This window comes from Lepidochelys olivacea (genome assembly GCF_965140295.1).
Source record: "Lepidochelys olivacea isolate rLepOli2 genome assembly, chromosome: 4".
In the NCBI taxonomy this organism is placed as follows: domain Eukaryota; kingdom Metazoa; phylum Chordata; order Testudines; family Cheloniidae; genus Lepidochelys; species Lepidochelys olivacea.
In genome coordinates this window covers 87,477,838-87,497,075 of record NC_140414.1, presented here as the reverse complement: position 1 = coordinate 87,497,075, position 19,238 = coordinate 87,477,838, and the positions used below count along the sequence as shown (strand labels likewise).

General features: G+C 39.7%; 1 protein-coding gene across 4 annotated transcripts in view; it reads left to right on the top strand.

The window, feature by feature from the left end:
* Positions 1–7,918: 7,918 nt before the first annotated feature.
* PDLIM3 (PDZ and LIM domain 3) overlaps positions 7,919–19,238 on the top strand; it is a 41,532-nt gene continuing 30,212 nt past the window's right edge. For all 4 annotated transcript variants that reach the window (XM_084627089.1, XM_084627088.1, XM_084627090.1 and 1 more), the window contains exon 1: positions 7,919–8,291. In XM_084627089.1, the coding sequence (XP_084483215.1) occupies positions 8,199–8,291 (93 nt within the window). In that variant the 5' untranslated portion in view covers positions 7,919–8,198. The remainder of the gene's footprint in view (positions 8,292–19,238) is intronic.

Below are 19,238 nucleotides of genomic sequence, written 5' to 3'. Positions count from 1 at the left end.
CTATCTTCAATACCCAAAAAGATACTGGAACAAATTACTGAATAATCAATTTTTAAACATCTAGAGCAATGGCTTTGAACCTTTCCAGACTATTGTACCCCTTTGAGGCATCTAATTTGTCTTGCATGCCCCAAGCTTCATCTCACTTAAAAACTACTTGCTTTCAAAATCAGACATAAAAATACAAAAGTGTCAAAGCACACTATTACTGAAAAATGTCTTTCTCATTTTTACCATATAATTATAAAATAAATCAATTGGAATATAAATATTGTACTTATATTTCAGTGTATAGTAGATAGAGCAGTATAAACAAGTCACATGTCTGTATGAAATTTTAGTCTGTATTGACTTCGCTAGTGCTTTTTATGTAGCCTGTTATAAAACTAGGCAAGTATCTAGATGAGTTGATGTACCCCCTGGAAGACCTCTGCATATCCCCAGGGGTACAGTTGAGAACCATTCATCTAGAGGATAATAGAGTGATAAGTAATAGCCAACATGTCAATCAGAGAGGACATATCTAGTGGAGTCCCAAGGAGGTCTGTGCTAGGCCCAGTACTGTTCAATATTTTCATTAATTACGTGGATAATGGAGTGGAGAATACACTTGTAAAATCTGCAGATGACACTAAGCTGGGAGGGGTTGCAAGCATTTTGGAGAAGACGATTAGAATTCACCATGTCCTTTATAAATTGGAGAATTGGTCTGAAAACAGTAAGATGAACTTCAACAAAGACAAGTTCAAAGTACTTCACTTAGGAAGGGAAAACCAAATGCACAACAACAAAATGGGAAATAACTGGCTTGGTGCAGAAAAGGATCTGGGAGTTACAGTGGATCACAAATTGAATATGAACCAACATAATGATGCAGTTGCAAAAAAGGCAAATATCATTCGGGGATGCTGTAACAGGGTATACAAATTCTGCACCAGTAACTAAGGAGTTAAGCAGCTGCTCTGGGACCAGGCAGCTCAGCCTGCCACACCTGCAAAGCATGCATGTCTTGGAGGAGGAGATCAAAAGGAGAACAGGCAAGTCTAGTGGGGTAGCAAATAGTGGAGGTGGACTGGCCTACATTCTGAGTTACTGGGAAGGAGCATTATAGGAGCTCCTGCAGTCTGAGGACTGGCTGTATTGTTGTTGCCAAACCCAAAAAGAAGAGACTTGTGATTCTCAGGAGGCCTGAGACTTTATTTTTGATTCCAGTTATTTAAGGTCTACTTTAACTGTCGAGAAAGAGGGGACTGGAAGGAAGTGATCCAGGGAGGCAGTAGTATATATAGCACTTTGGTGATGGAGGACATTGCTGCTTACACTGGTCCCTGGATCAGAACCTGGTGGAGACAGTGGGCCCAGGTTTCCCTACTATCTCCCAGAGGGTGCTGAATGCAGAAGTCTACCCATGATATTAGAAATCTAAAGGAGAGAAGGCCATGAGGACAGAAGGGTCAAGATCCCAACACCTCAATCCAGGGGGAAACTCAGGGTTCCCTCTCCTAACCCAGAGGTCAGACGTAAACATGTCCTGGCTGGAAGGCTGAGTCACAGAAGGAACTGACCACCACAGGACCAGCATAGCTGTCAACATGGGGCACCAGGAAAGATGAGAAACTCTCAGGCCCTGCGCAACCACTGGGTGGCACTATGGAGATCGTTCTCCATAGTCATATATAGGGCATGGGGGTAATTGTCCTGCTCTGCTTGGCATTGATCAGGACTCAGCTGGAATAGTGTGTTCAGTCTGGGGCATTGCAAACTGGTGAGAGTCCAGAGGAGAACAATGAAAATGATAAAAGATTTAGAAAACCTGACCTATGAGGAAAAAACTGCACATTTATTCTTGAGAAAAGAAGACTGAGGGGGGAAAGGGGAAACATGATAACAATCTTCAGGTATGTTAAGGACTGTTATAAAGAAGACAGTGATCGGTTGTTCTCCATGTCCACTGAACGCAGGACAAGAAGTAATAGACTCAATCTGCAGCAAGGGAGATTTAGATTAGACATTAGGAAAAACTTTCTAACTATAAGGATAGTTAAGGGAGGCTGTGGAATCTCTGTCACTGGACGTTTTTAAGAGCAGTCAGACAAGCACCTGTCAAGCCATCTCTCCACCCACAAGGAGGTAGAGCATGTATACTGAAACTGTAAATTCCCCACGTTACACCACCAATTTCACTCAGCTCTCACCTGAAGTGACCATCTCCAGGACCTGGGATAGCTCGGGCTATGTCTACTCTATAGCATATGTCAGCATAACTTGCATATGTTGCTCGGGGTGTGAATAAATCACCCTCCTGAGTGACATACGTTAAACCAACATAAGCACCAGTGTGAACAGCGCTATGTCAGTGGGAAAGCTTCTCTCGCCGACATAGCTTTTGCCGCTCTCGGGGGCTGAAGTAGTTAAGCGGATGGGAGAGCTCTCTCCTGTCGGTTTAGAGCAGCTACATTAGAGAACTTACAGAGGCACAGCTGCATTGGTGCATCTGCGCCGCTGTATCTCTAGTGTAACCATGCCCTCGGTCTCTATACTCTGTCAACCCTCTGCTGATACTTCCAACAAGAGTACCAGTTAACGCCAATGGTGATCATAATTTTGTCATGTAGACATTAGTCTACTGGGATCTGGATTTAAACCACTAATTTATTTCAAACAGGCCAAAATACAGTTCTCAGATGGTCAAACCTGTCAGTCTACTATTTCACATGTTTCGAACTGGATTATAAATGTCTTGGGATAGAGACTAAGATCCTGATCCTTCACTCTGTTATGTATGTGATTAACTTTATGTATGCAAATAGTCCCACTGGTGAATAGTCACACTGAAGTCATTGAGACTGCACATACGCATAGAGTTACCTATGTGTTTTTATAGGACCTTTGTCATAGATGTATGTGGGGCCACAAATGCCAGCATTCAGAACATTTATTTAAATTTAAAATAATAAAAATACCTATCCCTAGGTGCCCTAACATAATTAATCACACAATACAGACAATTAAATTAAACTTCAGCAGCACTGAAAACAATTCCACAGGACCGTGGCTGGCTAGCCACCTGCCCCTTCATCATCTAGGAAGCACATGATCAGCCCTCTCTAGAGACCCTATATTTTGCAGAGTGCCTGCAAAGTCACCAACTTTTGGTTATTTCAGAACAAGAGAGGGAGCAAGTTCCAGAGTCCTGAAGCCCTCATAGAGAATGATCTACCAGCCTTTTATAATGAGGGGGACCAGCCTGAACAGCCCTGCTGGCCACAGCTATGGCAGTATGGCAATGGTAGAGGCGATCCCTCAGTTTAGGCTAGTCCCAGGCTATTTCGGGCATTATAGATCACGACCAACACCTTAAACTCCACTTGGAGACCAATGGGAAGCCAGTGCAGGTCCCAGAGCAATGGGGTCACGTGCTCCCAGTGAGATGTCCCTTCAATAAGAGAGCATATACATTCAGCACAAGCTTCAGTCTTTGAGTAGTTTTAAGGTGCAGACCACACTGCAATAGTTTAATCTTGAGGTGACAAAAGCATGGATACGCTATGGAAAGAAAAGGTCACAACCTCTTAGGCAGTCAGTTGTTTATAAATGTTATAGTACGTTTGTTGAAAACAACAGGCAATATAAGTGGAGTATAGTGAATTATTTTTTAATACTTTTCAAGAGTATTTTTACCTACCTCTTTAGTAAGTTATGTAATAGATTAACCTAACATAACTGAAAGACAAAATATATAGAAATTAACATTGAGATATTCTAGTTCTCATAGTACCATTTCTTAGAGAATTGCTTAATAGCTTCCTTACATAATTTTAAAAAGTGTGAGAGAGAGTTAATTCTCTGAGCAGACAAAGACATTATTTTGATCTGTTGCCCAGGCACAAGCCCTTGCTAGTTTTATTCCAAATTAACTCTTCTGGAATGAGCCTGCTCAGTCTCCAGTGCCAGAATGGGCTTTAACTTTAAACCAAATAAGGCAGCAGCTTGCCAAACTTGGAGGTGACGTTTGATTCTAGCTATTAACATGGAGCTGAGCCACAGATGAATGAATGACAAACAATTCATTACTTCCAGCGAGCATTACAGTTCTAACCTAACAGTTTCTATCAAATTTGCTGTCAGAACATAAAAACAAAACCTCTAGATACATTTCAATACACTAATTAGATAAAGAATGTAATTTCCATTCAGAAAACCTACACCTTGTAGAAACACATCTCCCCTTTAAATCGAAAATATAGAAATACTTTGTGATTTAGTTATTAAATACAAAAAACACATTTAAATGATGCCAGGTTTGAAACACAATCTAACAACAGAAAGGAAACTCCCATGTAACGTGATAACTATATCCTTAACTCATGCTAGAGTGATAAAGGCACAACAGAGATATTATCAAGGTTAGAAGATCCAAAATTTCAGGCAGTCAATACTATGATAATGGGAGGGATGGATGGATGGATGGATTTGTCGTATTTTTATATCTGTTGCAAACACAAGGTAGGCTTGGGTTTTCAAAGGAGTCTAAGAATATTAAGTGCTTAAATTCCAATGAACTTCAAGGTGAGTGAGGCATCTAATTCCCTTAGGGACCTTTAAAAATCCCAGCCATATTTTATATGTGCCTCTTTCCCTTCCTTCACCATATACTTCAGTGTTCTTTTTAAAAAGATATTTTAAAAAATCAGAGTCAAAATCTCAGACAACATGAAAGCCCTACAAAAAAACAGTGTGCCCAGAGAGGCAACATTGGGTTTATTTTATAATTCAGTTTCCAGCTTCTTAGTTGTTTAGAAAAAAATCACTTAGAAATAAGAAATTTCACAAATTTACAAAAAATGTCATGTCAGCAAAATGTTATTTTTGTATTTAATGTTTCTTTGTTAATTTATGACAGACCTTTAATGCAGGCCTTAAAAAACTCCAAGATGCCTACTCACCACTGCAAAGTGGCAAGCTTCCCATGGCAAGTAAGAGAGGGGTTAAAAGTCTTCAACTTCTGCAGGATTTTAAGAAAAAGTTCTAGCCCCTATGGTTGCAAAGGTGAGCCAGATATAAACCAATATAGTGCTGTTTTCCTACAGACTGCTCCAGTGAATTCCAGCATTAGAATGAAATTAATAAGAATCTGATCAGTTTCAGTCTTGCTATTCAGAATCTCTGGGCAGCAGGAGCAAGCACTGCAGCTATGCACAAGGGAGGAAGACTGGAAAAATAGAGATTGAGGCCTGGTCTACACTACAGAGTTGGGTCGACATAAGGCAGCTTATGTCGACCTAATTATGTCAGTGTACACACTACAGCCTTGTCCCGCCAATGTAAGTGCTCTCCTACACGGACATAATAATCCATCTCCACCTCCACAAGGGCATATGTCGGGTTTTTTAGGGTGATGCAGGGTAGGTCTATACTCTGGGGCTCAGCAATTTCAGCTACGTGAATAAAGTAGCGGGAGTCGACATAGCTTAGGTCGACCTTTTGCAGTGTCTACACCGCACTGGGTCGACAGGAGAAACCCACCCATTGACTTACCTTATGCTTTTTGTTCTGGAGGAGTACCGGAATCGACAGGAGAACAATTGATGATTGATTTAGCGGGTCTTCACTAGATCCACTAAATCAACGCCTGATGGATCGATCACCATGCATCAATCCCCCAGTAAGTGGAGACAAGCCCACAGTGTCTGTGTAGACACTGTGTTATTTACATTGGCTGTCTTGTCAATTTCACAGCTGCTGCCGGGAGGCTCCCAGCTCAGGGAGCCGAGAAGCCTCGGCAGCTGGCCTCCACTCCCAGCCAGAACTCAGGTGGGCTACTGCCAGGGAGCTGTGCCGCATCACTTCCCGCAGCTCCCATTGGCCAGGAACGGTGAATTGCGGCCACTGGGAGCTGCAGGCAGTTGTGCAAATGTAAACAAAATGTCTGGTGGCTTGCCAGTGGATTACCCTGATGGGCCACAAGTTGCCCACCACTGCACTAGGGCATAATGTTTTGTGAAAGTATGGCCAGAGGCCCATAGTCCTGCTTAATAGATGTCAATGACTGGCACTTCATGAAGTGAGGCTACTGAAGCTGCTTTGGCTCTGGTAGAGTGAGCCCTCACATCTTGAGGAGCTGAAGTATCCACTGACTCATAACAGAGCAGGTTACAGCCTGAAATCCACTTAGAAAGTCTGAGAAGAGATTGCTTGTCCCTTCATCCATTCTGCCAATGAAACAGTCTTAGCAACCTCCCAAATGATTTTGTTTTCTGTAGGTAGAGTGCCAACACCTGGCATACATCCAAGGAATGGAGTCTCCTATCCTCCACAGGATTAGAAGGGCATCTCCCCTGGAATCCTGACCTTCAGACCTTTGAAGCAATATATCTTGTATACTATGATATAGTATTCCTGTCTTCTTGTGATGCAAACAGTTCCCAAAAAGAGATCCCCATTGTCTGAATGTGCTTTTCACCATGGAATCGCGTGCCTTATATTCGGGATTGATTGAGAAGTGTCTGCTGAGGCTGTCTGCTAATATATTGTGTAGTCTCAGGAGGGGTGCTCTTGACAGAGTAATCTGGTGGCAACTACACCAGTTCCAGAGGTTAGCTGCCTATATGTAAAGACTGTTAGATCTCACTCCCCCTTGCTTGTTGAGGTATACAGTGTTGTCATGTTGTCTGATATCACGTGAATATGATGGGATTGTATGACTGGTAAGAATTGTTTGCAGGCCTCTTGGACAACTCTCAGCTCCAGGATGTTTATGTGCATCTGGGACTTGTGAGGAGTTCATATTCCTTGTGATGTGAATTTGTACAAATGGACGTCCCACCCTAAAAGGGAAACATCTATAATCATGTTTTCTGGGGTGGGGATAAAGTGAAGGGAATTCTCACACACAAATGTTCTCTGTTCTCCCACCAAGCTAGAGAGTCCCACACTCTTGGATAGGTGCAGGGGAGAGGGAGCCTGACTAACTCATCCATATTGGACAATTATTATCATTAAGCCAAATCCTTAAATCTTTACCCAGTTTTCTCTCTGTCTTTACTCCGGCAAAACTCCCACTGATTTTAGCTGATGTTTTGCCTAATTAAATACAATGGAAAAGTGGAAATTCTATCTAAGTACAAGGACTAAGCCCTTAGCAGCAATAACAGACAAGTGATGTAGAGTCAAGGTTGTCAGTGGAGAACTGGAACAACAGGAACACTTGCAGGCTAACTCTGCTAGTATAAGATACTCATGGGGAACTATACCAGCACAATAGGAAAGGAAACATCTAAGAACAGCACCACTGGAAAATCCTGTCTCTCTTTTACAATCAGATACAAAAGAAATGTGAGTCAGGATGAAGCAGAAAGATGGAAAGAAAACATCAGCTGATGCAACAGAACCAACTGGGAGCCAGAGTGAGCTGCACAAACTGAACATACCTGCATAAGAACTAGAGTCCAAGACAATGCCAAAAGAAAGAGAAGTGGTTATCTATTACACTAGTTGCATTTTTGTTTCCAAGTCTATGTATAAGAAATATCTATGACATTGGTAAACATTTTCAAGCCAGCACAAATATTTTATATGTGTACATTGTACAAAACATTATAGCCGAAAACTTCCAATGAAGGGCTAGAAAGACTCTGTGGTCAAGTAAATGACTGTATCACAAGTTGACTGAAATGCAAAATGATCATTGAGGAGGGACAAAGCTCAATATTAATATTTCTTGTTAGGTGCAATGTTAATGATGCTGTGGTATGGTTAAAGCAAAGACAGTACAGTAATACAATCACAACATCAAAAGTGAGACCAGGTTGCTTTAAGAGAGAAACAGGAAGTTGTAACCTGAAACTTACTGAATGCTGGGCTGGGCAGTATACTGTGAAACAGCAAATAAAGTAAATCTATTTGCCGTAAACTTCACAGAGCATCCAGACTTTGTTTTACCAAAGTTGGTACTCCCCCTGTGGGTGGAGGAGACAAGAGACGGGTGACGTCATACAGGAGCAGGGATAAAGTGCTGTTTCTGCAGCTGTGGGATGAGAAAAAACCTCTCAGGCGTATAAAGGATCTGCTGCCCTGTCCAGCAAAGACACTGCTGACAGGACCTTTATTCCTACAGCTCAGCCTTCAGCTCCCTTTACCAAGCTAGGGAAAAAAGAAAAATAATCCAGTAATAGTAGCGGTCAGAAAATTGTTGTACAATGCCACAGAACGTCATTCTCCCAGGACCTGCTCCTTGGGGATTCAGACTGACAGGAGGGATAGATTTTAACCAGCCTTTGATCATAACCAGGGTATGTGTTCTTTTCTATTTCCCTTTTATTTATTATTTTTAACATTGTTTTAGTTTTTGCTCTTTGACTTTTCTTGAATGAAGCAATAAACAAGTGAACTAGCTGCAGGTTGCGTTTATTACTGTTGTTCAAATTTAGAGTTGCTGAAAGTTGACAATTTTGAAATGATTTGTGTGTGTATGAAATTTAAAGAGACTGTTTTATCACGCAAAATTTATTCATTCGACTCCTGCTCATTCCTCCACTGAAATTTGAGTGTCAAGGGGACACTGGCAAGGTAAGAGGACAGTGTGATTTCGCAAAGCATTCAGATTTTCACTTTCCAGTTTCGGACCCCCAGGGAGCCAGAGACCAGCCTAAGATACTGACCATACTGCAGCTCTCACCAGCCCCAGTAACTGGCCCATGTGATCTTTGGGAGAGAGGGGGACTTGGCAGCTGTTCCTTGTGTCTGGATATTTGTATACTAATCTTCATGTCAGCTTGAGTTAAGAAGAGTTTGTAATACAAATCTTTAACCAATTCAAGATCTATGTGTTGTGAGCAAAGGCAGTGGGACCATGTTCCTACAAATGTACAGTTCTGTGTTTTCATTTAGTTTACATCAGTGATTTATTACAAAGTTATTCTATCATGAACAAGCAAGAAAAAAATCGTATGCATTAACTAGTGGCTTTTAGTGATACTCAATATTAATCTCTTATAGTACTTCACATTTAAAGAGGATTAAGAACACAATCCCTCCTCTTTTTTATGTATTTTAAGATAGTATCCTGAAAACTGGCATTTATTTCAGAGGTTGTCACTTAATGACTGCAACACACAAAAATCTGTTTTCCATTCTTAAAGCAATAGCAAAACATATTTCCTGTCCATTAGGTAAACTTAGTTTAAGTACATATTGTTGAATAGGGCTTTATGTGACATACATCAAATACCAGAATCAGTATTCTTTATTTTCTACTGGTTTACAGTACTTGCACATACTGAAAGCATGTTTCATTCTTCTCTTCTACCTCATTAACATAGTTTTGGAAGTACTGCACTGAGACTCAGAATTTAGACAATATCTTAGTGCAGTATTACATAAGTATCAGAACTTGTAAAATAAATACCTTTGATGATACCATGCAGTAAAAGTACGTCAAACAGGAGTTTATAGAAATGGTAAGCACCAAAATTCTACAGTAAATTACCCTAGTGTAAATCTGAAGTAACTCCATGTAAGTCAATAGAGTTACTCCACATTTATACCAGCATAACTGAGATCCCATTTTGCCCTTAAAATGTAATGCTCTTAATATATAAACTTATATGCTAAATGTTTGTTGTATGAGACATGAAAACTTTGGAGGGAAAAAAACCCATGTTGAGTAAAAAGAGTGAAAAATGTCTAGATGTATTGGGACTTTCATTGCCTTTTATGGACTTACAAGGGGGAAATAGTTTCCATTATCTCTAATGAAAAATATTTTAGCAGAGTCTGGTTTATATTTTCCCTTTGTTTAGATTATGTGCAATGAGGTTTAACATTATACTAACAAAAGATAAATTACATTTATTCTAACTTTCTGAGGAATAAATAATTTTGCCATTGACTCATCATCATATCAGACAAAAAGCTGCTGGTTTGTAGCAAGATGTCAATGCTCATTAATCATGTGTTTCAAGTGGAAGAACTGTTGATATTATGCTAGCTGCATGGAAACTTTTTCAAGACACCATAATAGAGGCTCAACTTAAATGTATACCCCAAATTAAAAAACATAGTAAGAGAACCAAAAAAAAAGCCACCATGGCTAAACAGCAAAGTAAAATAAGCAGTCAGAGCCAAGAAAGCATCTTTTAAAAAGTGGAAGTTAAATCCTAGTGAGAAAAATAGAAAAGAGCATAAATTCTGGCAAATGAAGTTTAAAAATATAATTAGGAAAGCCAAAAAAGAATTTGAAGAACAGCTAGCCAAAGACTCAAAAAGTAATAGCAAAAGTTGTTTTATGTACATCAGAAGCAGGAAGCCTGCTAAACAACCAGTGGGGCCACTCAAGGACGATAAGGCCATTGTGGAGAAACTAAATGAATTCTTTGCATCAGTCTCCACAGTTGAGGATGTGAGGGAGATTCCCAAACCTGAGCCATTCTTTTTAGGTGACGAATCTGAGGAACTGTCCCAGACTGAGGTGTCGTTAGAGGAGGTTTGGAACAAACTGATAATCTAAACAGTAGTAAGTCACCAGGACCAGATTGTATTCAACCAAGAGTTCTGACGGAACTCATATGTGAAATTGCAGGACTACTAACTGTAGTCTGTAACCTATCATTTAAATCAGGTTCTGTACCAAGTGACTGGAGGATAGCTAATGTGACGCCAATTTTTAAAAAGGGCTCCAGAGGTGATCCTGGCAATTTCAGGCTGGTAAGCCTGACTTCAGTACCGGGAAAACTGGTTGAAACTATTGTAAAGAACAAAATTGTCAGACACATAGATGAAAGTAATTTGTTGGGGAATAGTCAACATGTTTTTTGTAAAGGGAAATCATGCCTCACTCATCTACTAGAATTCTTTGAGGGTGGCAAAAAGCATATGGACAAGGGGGATCCTGTGGATATAGTGTATTTAGATTTTCAGAAAGTCTTTGACAAGGTCTCTTACCAAAAGCTATTAAGCAAAGTAAGCAGTCATGGGATAAGAGGGATGGTCCTCTCATGGATTGGTAATTGGTTAAAAGATAGGAAACAAAGTGTAGGAATAAATGGTCAGTTTTCAGAATGGAGAGAGGTAAATAGTGGTGTCCCAAGAGGTCTGTACTAGGTCCAGTCCAATTCAACATATTCATAAATGATCTGGAAAAACGGGTAAACAGTGAGGTGGCAAAATTTGCAGATGATATAAAACTACTCAAGACAGTAAAGTCCAAGGCTGACTGCGAAGAGCTACAAAAGGATCTCTCAAAACTGGGTGATTGGGCAACAAAATGGCAGATGAAATTCAATGTTAATAAATGCAAAGTAATGCACATTGGAAAACATAATCCCAACTATACATATAAAATGCTGGGGACTAAATTAGCTATTACCAATCAAGAAAGAGATCTCGGAATCATTGTGGGTAGTTCTCTGAAAACATCTGTCATAAATATAAAGGGAAGGGTAAACCCCTTTGAAATCCCTCCTGGCCAGGGGAAAGCTCCTCTCACCTGTAAAGGGTTAAGAAGCTAAAGGTAACCTCGCTGGCACCTGACCAACATGACCAATGAGGAGACAAGATACTTTCAAAAGCTGGGAGGAGGGAGAGAAACAAAGGGTCTGTGTGTCTGTCTATAGTCTGTCTTTGCCGGGGATAGACCAGGAATGGAGTCTTAGAACTTTTAGTAAGTAATCTAGCTAGGTACGTGTTAGATTATGATTTCTTTAAATGGCTGAGAAAAGAACTGTGCTGAATAGAATAACTATTTCTGTCTGTGTATCTTTTTTGTAACTTAAGGTTTTGCCTAGAGGGGTTCTCTATGTTTTTGAATCTAATTACCCTGTAAGGTATCTACCATCCTGATTTTACAGGGGGGATTTCTTTATTTCTATTTACTACTATTTTTATTAAAAGTCTTCTTGTAAGAAAACTGAATGCTTTTTCATTGTTCTCAGATCCAAGGGTTTGGGTCTGTGGTCACCTAGGCAAATTGGTGAGGCTTTTTATCCAACATTTCCCAGGAAGGGGGGGGGGCAAGTGTTGGGAGGATTGTTCATTGTTCTTAAGATCCAAGGGTCTGGGTCTGTAGTCACCTAGGCAAATTGGTGAGGCTTTTTACCAAACCTTGTCCAGGAAGTGGGGTGCAAGGTTTTGGGAAGTATTTTGGGGGGAAAGACGCGTCCAAACAGCTCTTCCCCAGTAACCAGTATTAATTTGGTGGTGGTAGCAGCCAATCCAAGGACAAAGGGTGGAATATTTTGTACCTTGGGGAAGTTTTGACCTAAGCTGGTAAAGATAAGCTTAGGAGGTTTTTCATGCAGGTCCCCACATCTGTACCCTAGAGTTCAGAGTGGGGGAGGAACCTTGACAACATCCATTCAATGTGCAGTGGCAGTCAAAAAAGCTAACAGAATGTTGGGAATCATTAAGAAAGGGATAGATAATAAGACATAAAATATCATATATAAATCCATGCCTCTATATAAATCCATGGTGTGCCCACATCTTGGATACTACATGCAGATGTGGTCGCCCCATCTCAAAAAAGATATATTGGAATTGGTAAAGGTTCAGAAAAGGGCAACAAAAATGATTAAGGGTATGGAGCATCTGCCATATGAGGAGAGATTAATAAGACTGGGACTTTTCACCTTGGAAAAAAAACAACTACATTTGATATGATAGAGGCCTATAAAATCATGACTAGTGTGGAGAAAGTAAATAAGGAAGTGTTATTTACTACTTTTCATAACACAAGAACTAGGGGTCACCAAATAAAATTAATAGGTAGCAGGTTTAAAACAAACAAAAGGAAGTATTTTTTCAAGCAATGCACAGTCAACCTGTGGAACTCCTTGCCAGAGGAAATTGTGAAGGCCAAGACTATAACAGGGTTCAAAAAAGAACTAGATAAATTCCATCAATGGCTATTAGCCAGGATATACAGGGTGGTGTCCGTAGCCGCTGTTTGCCAGAAGCTGGGAATGGATGACAGGGGATAGATCAGCTGATGATTATCTGTTCTATTCATTCCCTCTGGGGCACCTGGCATTGGCCACTGTCAGAAGACTGGATACTGAGCTAGATGTACCTTTGGTCTGACCCAGTATGGCCGTTCTTATGTGGCTTCACTCTGCTCTTGCTCCTGCTCTTGTGGGAGAGAGGTTTATGTTGAAGGGGGCAATTGAGTATTTGACTACTAAAAACCCATTTTTCTAACCCAGAGGATCACACTTACTGACTTAAGAATTTAAGGTTGGTTCAGAAATGTAGAAGCTCTGTCTCTCCTTTCCTTCCCCAATCCTGATGCATTTTTCAAATGACTGAGCAGAAAAATACCACAGTGAAGAACTGAACCTGTGCTGCTACGAACATTAATTCCACATGCTGTGTACTTGACAGTTATCTCTGACAGAGACTGCTATGTGACAGAGAATAGATTTAATGCTTTGAACTTGTTATACCAGAATGGGGAAATTAATCCATTTAATCTGATATCCTTTCTTTAGCAGCGGCCTTTACCTGACGCTTTAGAGGAAGATGAAATCTTCCCAAATGCACTAGTTGTTCGTTACTATAATGTGATGGGAGGGGATTCTTTCTTGAACACAACTGGAAGTCAGCTTTTTTGCTTAGATTCTGAAGCATAATAATAGCCCTTACATTTTTAATCCTAACTAGTGTAACTGCAGATTTTATCCTTATTTATGAGCCTAATCAGTTTGAATCTTATTTAGCTATTGATCTCAATAATATCCTGCAGTTTTGAGTTCCACAGCTTAATTATATTATTTATATGTATAAATATTAATTATATGTATAATTTATACATATTATAATTTATACATATTAATTATATGTATAAAATATTTCTTGCAATGCATGGATATGTAGCAGTGCAATACTCATAGAGACAATATAAGAGACAGTTTCATTAGCATTGATACAGTGGTGATGGTACATTCCATGCTTTTAATGGAATCTTTCTTTCTTCAAGAATACAAGATTTTGTTAATCTGTCATTTCCTGGGAAAATGTATTTAAGAAAGTACAATCTCAGTGAGCAATTTTATATGTGATGTAATACTTAAGAACTAAGAGAGAGAGTGCAGTGTTTTTCTGGACAGTTACAGAATGCTTTCAAACACCATAGAGGCATAAATGTCTTAAGTACTAGGAAGTGCAGTAATCTCCCATAAATACACTGCCTGGCAGTGGAAGCGAGGGATATTTAGAAATGGATAGGCAAAAATTACATATAAATGGTCTGTTCAGAGCACACTAGAGAGACTATTCTGTATCTGAAGGAAGTAATAATTCTGGATCTGATTCCACCTGCCTGATGAGTCATCAGTGCTGGCTGCAATGACAGGAAATGGAATTAAGAAGCCAACGATTCTACACTTCATAATTAATTATTAATTATTATTATTATTCCAGTAGTGCCCATAATATGCTAAGGAAGAGAGATTTATCAAAGGAGAAAGCAGTGGTCTTAAGGATCAGTTCAAGAGGACGTTCCATGAAAGAGCTGATAAGGGAAACTCTTCAAAGGGGACTAGGAGAGAAGAAGATAAATGAGCAGCCTAGGCTGTGACATAATAAGAGACAAAACCAGGTGCAGGAAAGGCTGAGTTCTGAAGGGCCTTGAAGGTGAGGACAAGAAGCCTGAGCTTTAGGCAGCAGAAAAATGTTCTTGGGGGGAAGGGAGGGGAGTTAAACAGCAAAAGAAATAATTCAATGGTGAAAGAAAGAAATTTCTAAATAAAACATCTGTGTCTGAATTTTTTTAATCTCTATCATGTGTGTGCATGTGCATACACACTTGTGAGAGAAAAAGTGGAATTCCAAATTTGAGATATGAAATGGTTCTGCTGCCTATCACGTTCTACAGGCAGCTTCAAAAGAACTTAATTCCATGAGGATGAATTGTTCCAGTAATGTATTCACTTTGCTATTTGGTAGTGTGTAATGTTTTATCGTGCGAGTAAAAAAGTATTCCTGAATTGAAGGTTTAATTGAAATTAAATGGATTTCTAGAAGTCAGTAGAGTAGTTTTATAGACTGGAATTGTACTGGGAAAGGCAAAAGATATTCCTTTTGATGAAGGTGTGAGTAATATGCACATTGCCCTGGGAAATACTATAGGTGGACAGAAAAATTATGCATCTTTGTAACCTCTCTCTTGCAGCGTTTTTAATTCCATATTTTCCAATCAGTGGTATGAGATTCTCTTTAGGACAAACTTCCAAAATACGAATTTTTAGACTTGTTTAGAGTAGCAGTTCTCCAACTCATCCTCTTGCTTTAATGTTAAGTCTCTCTCCTTAATCTAAACAAAAGCCTCAAAATCTAGATATCAAGCAATAACATCACGTTAGAAAGCAAAAACATCAAGAAAGCAGAACAGTTCATCTACCAGGGCACCACCATACTAGCCAATGGAGACCTCAAGAAGGAAGTGACATCAATAATACGAAAGACATCCACAGCATTCACCAAACTCAACAAGGTATCAAAATCAAAGATATACAGCACCAGAACAAAACTGAGAATTTTCAACTAAAATAATCTTAGTATTAACATATAGCTGCAAAAGCTGGAGATCTACCAAAAAGTGAGACAGAAAACAAGACAACTTCAAAAATCAGTGTCTATGAAAAATTCCAGACACTGAATGGAAAGACTTCAACACCAACAAAGAGATCTGAAAAATCACCAACCAGCAGCTCATCTCCACCAGAATCAGAAGAAATCTCTAAACATATCTGGGGCATGTACATCACATGCCAACATGCAGACTCCTACACAAAGTTGCCAAGTGGAAACCAATTGGTGTGAGAAAACGATGGCACCTAAGAGAATTTTTAAGGAGAACCCTTTGTAGGGAGGGCAGAACAGCTGTTCTCCACACCATATGAAAGCGGTAGCAAATGACCGGGAGGTATGGAGTAGACTAGTGTCTGCCCTGTGCGCCGACATTGGCATGGGAAGGATGTAACGGAATGTAAAAACAAGTGTCCTAAAGAGGCAGAGGGAAGACCCCTAAAGAAGCCTGGGAATATCTTTGAAAAAAATTGCAGATCATCGGAAGCCCAAAGCCATGTACAAAAGAGATATACGGTCAGAGAAAACAAGGCTGAAGGGCTTTATATTCACTGTTGCTGAGAGGAGGGATCTTCCTTCCCCAATACTCTTACAGACTAGGGCAGTGGTTCTCAAGCAGAGGTATGCAGAGGTCTTCTGGGGGTACATCAACTCATCTAGATACTTGCCTAGTTTTATAACAGGCTACATAAAAAGTCAATATAAACTAAAATTTCATACAGACAATAACTTGTTTATACTGCTCTATATACAATACACTGTTAGTTAAGTACAATATTTATATTTCAATTGATTTATTTTATAATTATATGGTAAAAATGAGAAAGTGAGCAATTGTTCAGTAATAGTGACCCGTGACACTTTTGTATTTTTATGTCTGATTTTGTAAGCAAGTAGTTTTTAAGTGAGGTAAAACTTGGGGGTACACAAGACAAATCAGACTTCTGAAAGGGGTACAGTAGTTTGGAAAGGTTGAGAACCACTGGACTAGGGGATTCAAAAACTGTAGCAAAAGAATTTAATTTTTTTAAAGTTATGTATTTACTTTCCACTTACACTGCCCCAATGGCAACCCCAATACAGTTTATCCTTCACCCCAGGATCTCCCCTGTCCCTTGGCCTTTACATGACACTATTCCATCAATTTAGTGCTACACTAGTAATATCCAACAGCTGGGACAGTGTGAAGTTGAGAGACATGGCCAGGCCACTTCTGAAGAGCTGAAGGGGCAGGGCTAAAGACTCCCAGTCAACAACCCAGATGACACTTGCCCCATCAGCACACACATGGAGCTGCATCAGCAGGTACTTCTGAGCCTCAAGGGGAGGAGATTAATCTGAAGCTTCTCCTTTCCACAAGACCTCCCGAAAACTAATGATCTGATCTGCAGAGAGCAAGAATCCCTGTAGAGCACTGGCTGTTCAGCCAGGTAGGATGCTACCATATCAAGGGGAAAGGAAACACTGGAATCTGCTTAAAAGTGTGCTATTGTGCACGAAATTTAAAACTTTTGGCTAGTAAAAGAGTACAAAGTTTTGTTATGACAGTTTTGTCAGATATTTTGGTCCCCTCATATTTGCAAGAACTTTGGCCCAGATTCTCAAAGGTATAAGGTGCCTAACTCCTACTGATTTGAAAACCTTTCAGAATCTAGGCCTTTGCTCTTGTCCTTTCCACAGATTTAAGAATCTGTGATCACTCTATCACAATCATGCCTCACCCCAAGACAAATGTATTAACAACCTTTATAGACCTATCAGTTTAACTCATTTACAGGGCTGGCTGTAAATAGTGTTAAACCTGAAAACAGCTGATGGTGCATTTTGTAAGGAGACATTTTCAAATGTACTGAATTAGGAGCACTTTCTTTCATTTATTTATTTAAAGCTTAAATTTAAAGCTCTTATTAGAGTGAGAAACTAGAACCACTTTGGTACTTATTCATTTATTTTATTATTATTATTCATACTGTGGAGTGCCCATAGGCCACAACCAAGTTAGGCCCCTTTGAATTAGGTGCTGTACAAATATATAATAAATGGATGCTTTTAATGTGGGCAAGTTTAAATGCTGTCTCAAATTTAAATATGCCCCTGAGAAATTACCTTTCTAACAGATATTAGGTAGAATGAAGTGTTACCTGATAGAAAGGTGGTTTTCAACTGCATGGTAGGAAAATTTGACAGAGATGTTCCATAGAAAACCCTGTGTAAACTTAAAGCTGGAGAAAACAGTGTTCTTGAAAAAAGAAAAGGAGTACTTGTGGTACCTTAGAGACTAACCAATTTATTTGAGCATTAGTCTCTAAGGTGCCACAAGTACTCCTTTTCTTTTTGCAAATACAGACTAACACGGCTGTTACTCTGAAACCTGTCATTATGCAAGTGTTCTTGAAGTATTTCTTACCCCATTTCTTGGACATGGGAGGATGAAGACTGACTAACTCCCTTTTGGTGGTCAGGAGATTTATGGCACAAATATTGCACAACTTTCCCTTACTTTTGGACCTGTTATCTCTGATACTTGGAACTATTGGTTCTCGTAGAAATGCGGTACAGTAGACAGCTTACAACGATGGCTTTCAGTCAATATTTGTGTGTTTACATACAATGAAAATCAGCATTGTTTGCTACACAGGTAGTACTATCTACCAGATTGTAGTACAGATGTAGTTGTGTGCATCTGGTATATTTAACAGATTGGAGAGTCCTGTTTTCTAACACAGGGCTAAATTGTGGTAGTTAAGCATGAACCTGTGTCACCCTAACAGAATTTCTAGAAAACACTGTGTCTCAGGTTGGAACAATGTCTCTGTATCTTTGCAGAGAACAGTTGCTTTTAGTCACTAGAGGAATACTTGATTGGCTACCACAGGTTTTAAAGCATGTTTCCTTTACCATGAAAGAAACCATGCCAAAATACTATTGGGAATGTTATGAGCTGGGTGAAATCTAGTTCAAACTGATGTATGAACAAGTCCTCTATTTAAGGTAGTTGTAAGAGACAGCCAAGGGACCACACTGAAAACAAAGCCTAATACAGTCTGCCCAGAAACTAGCATCATGTGGGCAGAGGGGTCACATTCAAACATGTGCATGGCAGTGTAAAAACACACAGAAACTGAGAACAAACATGAACTGGGAATGGGGGGAGAAGAGGGAGAAACCCAAGTAGGAGCCTGTAAGCACATGTGATCATGGAAAAAACTAAAGAGATCTTTTGGATCTTGTGTTGACTGAAGAGGCAGTAAGGTAAGAAACTGCTCTTTTTGTTCTTGATTCCTTCTGCATTCACAGTCACAAGACTTTTTACATTATTTGTAAATAAACAAAATTGCATGAAAAAATACCCAACTTTACCAATTTCTACTCCCAACTGGAGCAACCTACTAGACACTGTATTTTTAGCAAGCAGCTCAGGCCAAAAAGGGGTAACACTGGAGTCAGCAGTGGGATCCAGGTTCCAAGTAGAGAGACTGTGAGCTAGTGGTATTCCTGTTGAACCAAAATGCAACAAATAATGCAGGATCTTGCAGAAATAAAAAATGGCCAGCAGGATTTAAAACAAGATCTCAAATAGGAGCTGGAGACTTCGCAAAAGGAATTAAAGACAAGACCTAAAACAAGAGCAGGAGGTTTCCCAGAAAGGGCTCAGA